This window comes from Rhododendron vialii, chromosome 10a, assembly GCF_030253575.1.
Source record: "Rhododendron vialii isolate Sample 1 chromosome 10a, ASM3025357v1".
Classification (NCBI taxonomy): Eukaryota; Viridiplantae; Streptophyta; class Magnoliopsida; order Ericales; family Ericaceae; genus Rhododendron; species Rhododendron vialii.
Window position 1 is genome coordinate 31,407,767 of NC_080566.1, and position 12,452 is coordinate 31,420,218.

Below are 12,452 nucleotides of genomic sequence, written 5' to 3' on the forward strand. Positions count from 1 at the left end.
TTAATTGGTGGTGTGGAGTCGATTCTAATAAGAAAAAAAGGGGAAAAGAGAGAGGGAGGAAAGGTAAAATTTGAAAATAAAAAATAGGGTTAAAGTAATTTTCGATAATTAATAAGAAAAAAAGAACTTTATTGCATATTTATTTACCAATAAAAAAAGAAAGAGTTAAAAGTAATTTTTGAATGTAAAAAGTAAAAAAAAAAGAAGTTAACGCCTTCCGTTAGCTCCATCCGTTACAAACTAACGGAATTGGACGGCAGGGGTCTAATTGTTAACGGAATGCTAAGTTTAGGTGTTTTTTTGTTAATAGTGAAAGTTAAGGTGTTTTTTTGCGAGTTGTCAGAAAGTTCGGGGTTTTTTTTGAAATTTTCCCTTTTATTTTGTTTACAAATATGCTACATGTACAACGGTTGTGCAAAACATCAAACACAACCAATCTCCATCCGTCTATTGTAGTAATAAATGGTCAAGATTCGTTCAAACTTTTCCTTGGAAGAGTTAAACTTTTCATTGGAAGAGTTTTTTTTAAAATCTAGAACGTTCAAACACATCTGAACGGTCAAAATTAATTACACAACACACAATGATTATGTGAGTATCATTTCCATTTTGTTTAATAGAAATAGAGAAAGTAGAAAAGAGTCCGCTGCAGAATGAAAGGAAAATACATGTAGGTAAAGTAGAAAAAGGTATTCTGATCAAAAAAAAAAAGAGTAGAAAAAGGTACTTTTTGACTGGGTATTTCACCTATTCTTGGTGTACATGCTAAGGACTTGGGGGAGGGGAACCGACCAAAGATTGTGGAAATAGATTCTAACACTGCTGTGAAGCTTTTGAATGCTACCGAAACTTGTGATCAATCCTTTTAGCGGTCTTATATGTGATTGCAGCAATGTTATTAATACCGTTTCGTACCGGCTGGTACATACCATATTTAACCAAATCTGGTACTCTACACCTCTAATTTCGTTTCGGCTCAAATACCGGCCGGTACCGGTCGGTACCAGCCGGTACTGGACAGTACCGGACTACTTTTAAATTTATATTTTTTTTCAAGTACCGAACAATACCGGACGGTACCGGACAAATGCCGGGTTTTTTAAATTTTTTTAATTTTAAAAAAGTGTATATTATACTATAAATTTTTTTTAAGTAGGAAAATAACACTAATAGCGATCAATCCGAAACGGTACCCGGTATTTGACCGGTACCGATACGTACCGTATCAGTAGAAAAACCGTTACCCTGACCGGTACGGTATTCAGAACATTGGATTGCAGGACACTCATTAACCAATGTCGCATGTGGGATATCCGATTTGTCCACCAGAAAGCGAATAGATGTGCGGACTTTATGGGGAAGGATGCTTTTAATTTGAATTCTATTTCTGTTAATAGTTCAACCTTATTCTTTCTTGTTGAATTGTTGAACAAGATTAGGGATGATTTTGTAGGGGTTAAATACCCGAGAACTATGCCTAAGGTTTGTTTGGAACCTATGAAAAAAAAAAAAGAAGAAAAGAAAAATAAATTTTCCCTTGATTGATTTGAGAGAAAACAAAAAGAAAAATAACAAAATAAGAAAGAATTTTCCTCCCCACTTTTCTTTCCTTTCGTTTTCTTTCTTTTCTTTTCTAGAAGTTCCAAACTGGCAGCTTTTAATGAATCCCCTTTCTACCACACACACAAAAAAGAAAGAACTTCAAAAACCCTTATCCCTTCTTTCCTCTATGTGTAAACAACCGAGAGCCCAGAAAGATGCAAACCCAGATCGCATACTTTTTTCTCTCACCTTTCCCTTCTCTCTCTAAAACCAACGACAAAAACACACCCTTCCTCTGTTCCTTCTCTTCTGTATCCTCTCTCCCTCACACACACCCCACAAACAAGAACCTTTCCCTCTCCAATTTCCTCATCGAAACCTTGGCAATCTCTGAACCACAAGCCATTTCCATCTCCAACCGCTTCCCATGGAGAAAATCCATGGATAACCCACAGTCCGTGGTTCACGTTTTCAAACAACTCGGCTTCTCCGACTCCCACATTCGATCCTCCATTCAGCTCAGGCCCGAGATCCTCTTCTCCAACGTAGACAAGATTTTGAAGCCCAAACTGCAGTTTTTTCAGGACCTGGGTTTCACTGGTCCTGATCTGGGTAACTTCATTTCAACCCATCCTCGTGTTTTGTTTTACAGTTTGGAGAGAAATTTGATACCCTGCGTTGATATAGTCAAGAAAACACTCGGAAATGATAAAAACAATCAGGATTTGATCCGGGTTTTCCAGTGTACCTATTCGGACCCCTCTGTATCGAGATTGAAATGCAACATTGCCTTCTTGGAGAGCTGCGGCATTGTTGGGCCCCACCTCTCGATGCTGTTGAAGAGGGCACCTTGGCTTTTCTTCATTTCAGTGACGGCTCTTAGAGACCAAGTTTCGCGAGTTTTAGATATGGGTTTTTCTGTTGATTCGAGGATGTTTGTTCCTGCTGTGCTCACGGTGGGTGGCATGACTCGTGAGTCTTTTAGTAGGAAGATTGAATTGTTGAGGAGTTTTGGGTTCTCAATGGATGAATGTATGGATATGTTTAGGAGGGCTCCGACTTTTCTTAGGCCTTCCGTAGATAAGTTGAAGTTTAAGATTGATTTCTTCTTGAATGATTTGGAGTTGGACAGGTGTGCGTTAGTTAGTTGGCCTAATTGTTTGACGTACAGCATCGAGAACAGAGTAATCCCTCGTTATAGAGTTTTACGGGTTATCATGTCCAAGGGGCTGTTACAGAAAGAACCTAGTTTAAATTATGTATTGACTTCGTCGGAAGAGAAGTTTCTGGGAAAATTAATATCAAGGTTTCCGGATGATGCGGAGGAAATTTTGGAGATTTACAATGGCGACCTTTTGGATTCTTGACTCTTCAATGGAATAAAAATTGGGAGCCCTTCGTTCATTGCTGTTTTTGGCTGTTTGTGGCAAGAAACCTCCCTATGGAAGAGCCATGGAAGCTATGGAACCAAAAGAGGAATTAGACTTGTTTTATCCCATGCTCGGAAAGGCTTTCTTGAATTTGGGTGGTAAAAGTTTGTTTAGAAGTGAAAACTTCTTGCACTATGGTATTACGTGTTGTAGCGGGGTTTGCTGTAACCTGATAACGTGGTTTAAGAACTCTAAGTCTCTAAGCTTCTAGGATGGACTATGTTGAACCATTTGGGAAGGAGAGACCTATGAAGGATGACTGCTTCATATAGTTTCTGAAGAAGATATCTATTACAGATGCAGAAAGTCTACAACAATAAATGTTTGTTTAATTCAGGTAAAAATTTGAAGTGATCACAAGAACTTGTTACCTGTCCTCACATGTCTTTTTTCTGAAATGCACATGGATTATGTTGACTTTGATCACTGGGCAAGAAACTTGTGTGATTCGTGTTATTTTTTTTTTTTGTTTTCAGTGTTAACTTGTATTGATACCTGATTCTTTTGGTGTCCTTGAAAATTGATCAACATTTTACTTGTGGTGGCTATAGGTCCCCTTCTCCGTGTGATAGTACGGAATGAACTGTAACAAGGAGAATTTTGATTTTTGATTTCACCTTTTGATTCTGTGTATTATATTTCAATTTTGATGCTTAAAGCTTTTGCTAAACTTTTATGGGGGATTGCGAGTTAAGGTTTATTTTTTGAAGGCTCATTAACCATTCTAAAACTCAGCTGTCTGTTGGAGCTCTTTATATACGATGTTTGTCTTATCAGTACCTTTTACTTGCAGTTTCTTTGTCACTATTATGAATTCTTGACTAGCGGTATGTTTAGTACCTTAATCTTAACACATTTTCATCTCTTGCCACATGTTTATTTCGAGGATCTCCTTATAGTATCCATAGTCAACTGTTTGCCCTTGAAGTAATTGAGAATGATTAGTACTTATTCTTGGTACCAAACTGGCAAACTGCCAAAGAGGAGGAATCTCTGTGTGATTCATTAAATAGTGGATTGGGCAGAAGTTCATTTTGGCACACTTGGGTAGTGAGCTTGCACACACATACTTCTTTTCCTTAGAGAGTCCACGATGCTGCGTAAGTATTTGGAATTAATTGCACAGGTAGGTGCTTATTTGAATATCCTTCAGTTAGGCAGAGGAATCCACTCGAGAACCTTGCTCCTGTGCTTCCATGTTAGAACCGCCTGGGAACCTCGTTCTCATCGACAAAGGAGTGGGTTTTCAAGTAGGACAGAACCTCTCACGTGTATGATTCCTGAAAAAAAATAGTATGAGCTCCAAAGCAAGACAAGATATGAAGTAATTATACTAGGAAAACATTTACTTCTTATTGACATGATACTGGAAAAGCATTTACACAAATTTGCTCAAGTGCTTCGAACAAACATAAAACGTGGAAAAAAATAACATTTGCATTTGACTCCAATTCTTAGTTGCATGGATCACCTAAACAAGGAGCTTCTGTGATATTAGTTAAATGGGTGGGTTTTACCGAGCTTAGGCTTTATGTAAGACTAGATTAATTAATTAATTTTCTTACTTAGTATTTCCAAACACTTTGAATGCGCTCCCAAACAAGGAGCTTTTATGACCCTATGCTCCCCCGCTGCCTCATGCAACAAAGGATAGGTGCATGAAAGAAGGAAATTAAAAAATTTTGGGAAGAATTTGTTCTAATAGCGCCCTATCTTGCATCCTTTACAAGGATGAAGTAAAAGTTTGGAGCAAAAAGAAAAACATATGGAGAAATACATAAAATAGGAGGGGCATATATTTTTTTGGTGCTTAGGAAGAAAACAATTTGGTTTCACAAATCCTTCATAACTTTTCTCCCCTTTTCATACATCTAAGATCCGAAGGGAACATAGAAGCGTAGAACTCTGATTTGCTAACAGCCAATGCCTTCCAAAGAGGCTAAAGATATCGAATTTTGTCTTCTTAATACGATTTGAAGTTTAAATGCATCTTCATGTGGAGAATCTGATATATCATTCGAGGTAGCTGAATTTGTTTTGACTCTAAATCTTATATTTAGTACTTTAAACTGCTGCTATGTTTGCAAAACATGATACATACCAACTTGGTTCATAACAGCAGCTACATGTCTAACTAAAACCCTAGGGTTTTTTTTCTGCCGCATTACTGCATATGGGCTTCTAACGTTATGCCTGTCACTCTCCTACAAAATGGAACCAAATACCATTTGTTTCAAAACACCAACAGAATAGTTGGTCTTAAAACCAACAATGTAACTTTGCTTCTCATCGAGCTTTTTGAAGATCAAAACTCCGTGGTTCAATGCCCACAGTAAGCTTTTCAGCTTCAAAATTGACAAATGTAACCGTGTAAATCTCTTGCTGAAGCTCACCAACTTTAGTCACTGTTCTTTCATCTCTTGAGTGGTATTATTACCTTTGAACACCACAGGAAATGAGGTAGTTGAGATCTCTAGGAGCACCAGGCCTGTGCAAGCGTTTGGTGCATCTACAAAAGCTTGCATTTGCTTTTCTGTGTAATTGAGACTGCACAAAAACTTGGTCTAATCAGATGTATCTGCATCATGGATTAGAAGCCATTGGCCAATTAGTATGGCCAGCCCCAACGCTCAGTGGAGTTGCTTCTCCCATGTCCTCATATCTAGCTAATGGGGCATCCTCATTGTCAGTTGTTGTAGCAGTAGCCATGAGCGCTGATCGGATTGCTGAAGGGGACCAATCAAGGTGAGCAGAATGAAGCAGTAGCGACACCGGCAATATGGGGACACGCCATTGATGTTCCAGAAACTATGTTGTATTTCACTCTTCTTCTGCGTAATTGTTTTCCTTGGAGAGTCCACAATGCTGCGTGTTAGGAATTGATTGCACAGGTAGGTGGTTAATTAGTTGCAATATCCTCTAGTCGGGCTAAGGAATCCCCACCAGAACCTGTGCTCCTGCGCTACCAAGTAAGAACCGCCTAGGAACCTCGCTGCTCTCATCTAGAAAGCAAGCACTCTCAAGTAAGATAGAACCTCTCAAACATATATGAATCCTAAAAGAAACAAGAGAAGAGAACAAGATATGAAGTAACGATACAAGGAAAACATTTAGTTCAGATAAGATGCTCAAATTTGCTCTAGTGTTTAGAATAGGCATATAATATTTACTACAGGTGGTAAACGGGTGAGTCTGGGCAGGTTTAGGTGGGTTGAAACGGATCGTGGGTCAAATATGGGTAAAAAAGTAAACGGGTTGAAATGGGTCGGATCGAATATGGGTCAAGCCAAACCCAAATCCGCCCGACCTAACTCGTTTTCCTCCTTTCCTCCTAAATAAGGGGATTTAGAAAAGTAAAATTTTATGATTGAAACTCAAAATTTTTTTTGAATATAAATGAAGCAATTAGAGGCTAAAAAAGCTTTAAAAAATCAGGTTTTTACTTTCTTTTTTTCCCCATTTCCAAATAGTAACGTAACTTCGACGAGGAGTCAGAGGCCGTATCAGAGAATTGTCTGGAAGGCGATGATTGCTTTGATTGTACAGTTTCGGTCTTCGTTGCGTTCTCTGAAGCCACTATTTAGGTTTGGATTAAAAAGTCAAGTGATTTTTTTTTTTTGTTTCTATTCAATTTTTTTTTGTAGTTGTTTGTTTTGCGACAAACTTTTTATCCCTATTAGTTCGTCTCGATGAGAGACGTTATCTGGGGAATAAGCATCGGCTAACTCTGTGCCAGCAGTTGTGGTAAGACAGAGGATGCAAGCGTTATCCGGAATGATTGGGCGTAAAGCGTCTGTAGGTGGCTTTTTAAGTCCGCCGTCAAATCCCAGGGCTCAACCCTGGACAGGCGGTGGAAACTATCAAGCTGGAGTATGGTAGGGGCAGAGGGACTTTCCGGTGGAGCGGTGAAATGCGTAGAGATCGGAAAGAACACCAACGGCGAAAGCACTCTGCTGGGCCGACACTGACACTGAGAGACGAAAGCTAAGGGAGTGAGCGGGATTAGAGACCCCAATAGTCCTAGCCATAAACGATAGATACTAGGTGCTGTGCGTATCCACCTATGCAGTGCTGTAGCTAACGAGTTAAGTATCCCACCTTGGGAGTACGTTCGCAAGAATGAAACTCAAAGGAATTGACGGGGGCCCGCACAAGCGGTGGAGCATGTGGTTTAATTCGATGCAAAGCGAAGAACCTTACCAAGGCTTGACATGTCGCGAACCGATCGAAAAAGTAATATTTTTTTTTTACTTTTACCTTAATATTATGTAAATTATTGTAAAGTACGTTTATGCCCAAGCGAAAATCGTAGAATTCGATTTCCAAACGGGCCCGGTTAAATACAACTGCGAATTTACTACATGTAGCCAATTCATAAAAGGGAATTTGGAATTCCCTTTTATGAATTGGCTACATGTAGTAAATTCGCAGTTGTATTTAACAGCACCCTTCCAAACTGCTGCCGAAAAAGTTAAACAACAGTTATACCAGAATAGAAGCCACACAACTGCTGCCAACAATTCTTTGGCCTAGTTTATTTTTTCGGCCATTCGGCAATCCTAATCTACTCTATCTTTGAGGATCGGGGGAGGGGGATAGGTGTACGGAATCGAAAGTGTTTACGGAATCGAACCCTGCCCATGCGCATGAGAGTATAAAGGAGGCACCAACTGCTTTTGTCCGTATTTAATTTTTTTTTCACATTTGTACTTTTTTCATTGAATTTCTAAAGATTATTGCTTCGTCATGAGGAGAGGAATCTAAAAAGTAAAAAAATTACGATCGAAATCTAATTTTTTAGAATAAGAATGGAAAAATTGGCTTTATTGGTTTATTTTTGTCTTTATTAAAAAAATTAAATTTCGATCATAATTTTTTTACTTTTTAAATTTCTCTCGTCATGAAGAAGCAATAATCCTCAAAAATTGACGAAAAACTAACAAATGTAAAAAATAAAAAATGAATAAAAACAAAAAAAATAAACCATTTAACTTATTTTTTCAAACAACCCCTACTTAATATCCCCTTGAGAAAAGAAGAGAGAAAAATTAATTTACATCAGAATGTAGAGAGCCTCAAAGGCTGGGCTATGCACCACACAATTTGTACCACCATTTTCATAAGTGGACAAATTTGAGCGAATTTAAAAATATGAATTAAAATTGTCACATTTATTAATTATTATTATTATTTTTTGATCCGCACATGAGAGGAAATTTCAAAACTCAATTTTTTATGTCAGATCGACAAATCTTGACAACTGAGCGAGACAGCCAAAGGAGAGGCCATTGCAACTTCGGAAAGCCTCAAGAGCATCTCCGATCTAACACCTTCAAAATCTCTATTTAAAAAGATCAAATTAATCTATTTTATTTAAAAAGTAGATTTAGAAGATTATAATATTTATCTCAATTTCAATCCAACAGTTTATTTCTCAACTCTAACATATATTTAGAAGAGATCTTCTATTTTTTTCTTCATCCTTTATATTTAGAGGATCAAAGTTCATCCTCCCAAATGAAGGAGAGTTTTAGAGGATAGGTTAGAGAATGTTTTTCCTCCAAAATGAAGAAATGGAGTATTGATTGGAGATGCTCTAAACCCTAACTGTTCTTTCTCCTCTCTGGTCTCTCTCTATCTCTCTCTCTCTCCAAGATGCTAAATCTGATCTCACACTTGCGTGCAAAACGTCTCTGCCCTAAACCCAACAACTCATACTTCCCCTGTTTCTTCTCCTCTTCTGTATCGTCCACTCGCACCTCAACTCCGACCTCAAACTCCTCCATCTCCAATTTCCTTATCGAAACCTTAGCATTCTCTCAACCACAAGCCGTTTCCATCTCCAACCGTTTCCCATCGGGAAAATCCCTGGAAAAGCCACACTCCGTGGTTCAATTTCTCAAACAACTCGACTTCTCTGACGCCCACATTCGATCCTTCATCCGGCGCAATCCCGAGACCCTCTTCTCCGACGTGGACAAGACTTTGAAGCCGAAGGTGCAGTTTTTTGAGGACCTGGGTTTCACTGGTCCTGATCTCGGTAACTTCATTTCAACCCATCCTCGTGCTTTGTTTTACAGTTTGGAGAGAACTTTGATACCCTGCGTTGATATAATCAAGAAAACCCTTGTAAAAGAAAGAAACAATCAGGATTTGATTCAGGTTTTGCGGAGGTCTCATTGGGGCTCCTCTGCATCAAGATTGAAATGCAACATTGCCTTCTTGGAGAGCTGTGGACTTGTTGGGTCCCAGCTCTCGATGCTTTTGAAGAAGCAACCTCGGCTTTTCTTCATTTCAGAGACGGCTCTTAGGGACCTTCTTTCGCGAGTTTTAGATATGGGTTTTTCTGTTGATTCGGGGATGTTCGTTCATGCTGTCTCCACAGTTGGTGGCATGAGTGCTGAGACTTTTAGTAGGAAGTTTGAGTTGTTTAGGAGTTTTGGGTTTTCGGATGAGGAATGTATGGATATGTTTAGGAGGGCTCCGGTGTTACTTGCGGTTTCCGAAGGGAAGTTGAAGTTGGGGATGGAGTTCTTCTTATATGATGTCAAGTTGGAGAGGTCTGCTTTAGTTAGTTGGCCTACATGTTTGACATACAGCATGGGTGAGAGAGTCCTCCCTCGGTATAGAGTTTTACAGGTTTTGAAGTGCAAGAGGCTGTTAAAGAAGGAGCCAAGTCTAAATGTATTGGTTTTGACGGAAGAGAAGTTTCTAGAGAAATTTATATCAAGGTTTAGAGATGATGCAGAGGATCTTTTGGTGGCTTACAAGGGCGATCCTTAATGGAATAGGAAATCTAAACCCTTAGTTGATTGTTGCGTTTAGCGGTCATTGCCAATTACGCCATTGATGTGGAACTTTTGGAGTATTTTGTGGTGAGAAACCACCCTATGGGAAAGCCTTGAGCACCTCTGGAACCACCACAACTTGAATTAGAACTCCAGTTTTCGCCTCACATTTCCTTCGAGTCCAAAATGCTCTTTCGAAAAAATTGCTGGTATTTTGGTGATAAAAGTTCGCTAGCTAGAGCTTTATGGTATGCACTGTCGTTACAATTTTTTTTCTCTTCTAACATGATAGCATGGTTTGATAACCTTAAGCAATTAGGATGCATTGTGTTGAACCTTGCAGGAATGAGACAGGTGAAGGGTGACTGATTGGATACGTAATTTGCTGATGATGTGGTCTCAATTTCAAGAAGAAGATTATCGACAGCTAGTGGTGCCTATTTTGTTTGAGTAAAAGGATTAGAATGGGTATGAAAGGTACCTACTAGCTAGTTACACTTTTTTGTCATTTTGTAAATATTTTGTTTGGCAACGTTGTTTTAATTTGTTTTGTCATTTGGATACATTAATCCGGATTGTTTTTCACCTTTGACTTAAAACAAGACATCGGATTTCACCGGTGGTTGCCTAGCTGGAGTCTTCCCTTTTCAACTTGAACGATACATTTCAAAGGAGAAGGTTTACTTCCAATTTTGCTGTTGTGCTTTATATTTGTGTCATAATCACAGCTTGTGCTCATAATTTGCATACAATTGGTAGTTAAGGAGTTTTGGGTTTTCGTCGGAGGAATGTACGGATATGTTTAGGAGGGCTACGGGGTTACTTGTGGACCTTGTGTTTTCCGATGGGAAGTTGAAGTTGGGGATAGATTTTCTCTTGAAGGATGTCAAGTTGGAAAGGAATGCGTTAGTTAGTTATCCTATTTGTCTAATGTTCAGCATGGAGAAGAGAGTAATTCCTCGTTATAGAGTTTTATGGGTTATCACGTCCAAGGGGCTGGCTGTTACAGAAGGAACCTTGTTTAACTTTTTTATTGACTATGTCAGAAGTGGAGTTTCTGGGAAAATTAATGTCAAGGTTTCCAGATGATGCAAAGGAAATCTTGGAGATTTAAAAGGGTGACCTTTTGGATTCTTGACTCTTCCATGAAATAAGAATTGGGAGCCCTTCGTTCATTGCTGTTTTGGCCGTCCAGCCGTCCTGATCAGTTACGCTGCAATGTTGCACTTTAGGTGTAGTTTGTGGCCAGAAACCTCCCTATGGGAGAGCCGTGGAAGCTATGGAACCATATCGGGAATTAGACTTGTTTTATCCCATGCTCGGAGAGGCTTTCTTTGATACATTTGCTCACTCGGATTTGGGTGGTAAAAGTTTATTTATAAGTGAAAACTTGTTGCACTATGGTATTACGTGTCGTAACATGATAGACCATTTGGGGAGGAGACCAATTGTTGGGGCAAGCATTTCTTAAGCTGTTAATATAATGCTGACTTCAGATCATAGAAGAGTTGGTTATGCGAAGCAGTTATTGCCCTATAGCTGTTTGATGAATTGCTTCTCATCGCAATTGAGTATAATCCAAACAAGTTTCAGAGACTACCCATGTCTGTGATGGTAAATATACATTCGATGTCACATTGCTAAGAGAAACCAATGGAGCAGGTAGAGGACAAAACGGAAGATGCTATGGGTGGTTAAACTCCGATTGTACAATGGACACCAAGTCGTGTACCTGACATTTTTTTGGTACTAGAATCCGTAATGTTTGTTCGAACTGATTAAAAGTCAAACAAAATCTTCTGTTGCGCAATTTTAGCTTCTTCATTAAACTCCAACTAGAACAAACCCAATTGTATACCGCGAGTTCTTATCCAGATTTCATGTTAAAAACATGATAGTTACGATTATGCGTATCATTGACATTTTGTCTTTATGCTTGACTACAGTCAAACCTATAGTGTACTCTTTTATTCAAATATGCAGTTTTATGGGCGCTTGTATTCTGTTAAAAACATTTACACATCTTTGCTCATGTATTGTTTCATCTTTCTGTAGGAATTTAGGACTCCATAATTCATAAACCCATAGCTCCAGGGTGCTCTTTTTTCTTTTTTCTTTTTTTTTCTTTTTTAAATTTAAGAAAGCGCACTTTTGGAGATATGCTTATGCAGAACTAAAATAGCAATGCAAAGACTTCTAAAGTTAACATTAATCATACTAGCAAATTGAGTCTTGCATTTCTAAAGTCAACATTAATAATAGAAAATTGAGTATTGCATTTCTAATCCCTTAGCCATTTTCCTGAGTTAACAATACAGAATTGCCCTATTCTAAAGGTAGTCGATCGTGGAAATTTAGGTCATACTTTCTAATTCGAAAAATCAACGAGACAAGAATTACATCAATGCCAACGGCAAGAGTTTAGAGAACTTCATGGATTCATATTCTTTGATCATAATTGTTTATTTTGGGCATACTCAATTTAAGTATTTTTGAAATTCCTTGAGTTTGGTGTCCCACACAAGGTCTGTTAGCATTTGCAATCTGAAGGAGGAAAAAAAAAATAAAAATCAAGGTATCATATTCACCTTTTATTACACTTTTGTCTTCCAATTTAAGAAATGAATGACAAGACTTTATCGTGTCTCATCATAACAACTGATACTGGGAGGAGATTTAGGCGTTAAGGTCG

At 38.5% G+C, this 12,452-nt stretch overlaps 1 protein-coding gene across 3 annotated transcripts; it reads left to right on the top strand.

Annotated features, from left to right (window-relative positions):
* The first annotated feature begins 1,690 nt into the window (after positions 1–1,690).
* Positions 1,691–11,601, top strand: LOC131303938 (uncharacterized). Of its 3 annotated transcripts, none has more exons than XM_058331003.1 (2): positions 1,691–2,958; positions 10,955–11,601. In XM_058331003.1, exon 1 carries the CDS (start codon positions 1,758–1,760, stop codon positions 2,907–2,909), a length of 1,152 nt encoding a protein of 383 aa, XP_058186986.1. In that variant the 5' UTR covers positions 1,691–1,757; the 3' UTR covers positions 2,910–2,958; positions 10,955–11,601. The 3 variants fall into 3 exon arrangements, with proteins under 3 accessions (XP_058186986.1, XP_058186985.1, XP_058186987.1); XM_058331002.1 differs by lacking the exon at positions 10,955–11,601 and adding an exon at positions 10,104–10,450 and having other exon boundaries at positions 1,691–3,309; XM_058331004.1 differs by lacking the exons at positions 1,691–2,958; positions 10,955–11,601 and adding exons at positions 8,575–10,008; positions 10,104–10,450.
* Positions 11,602–12,452: the final 851 nt, after the last annotated feature.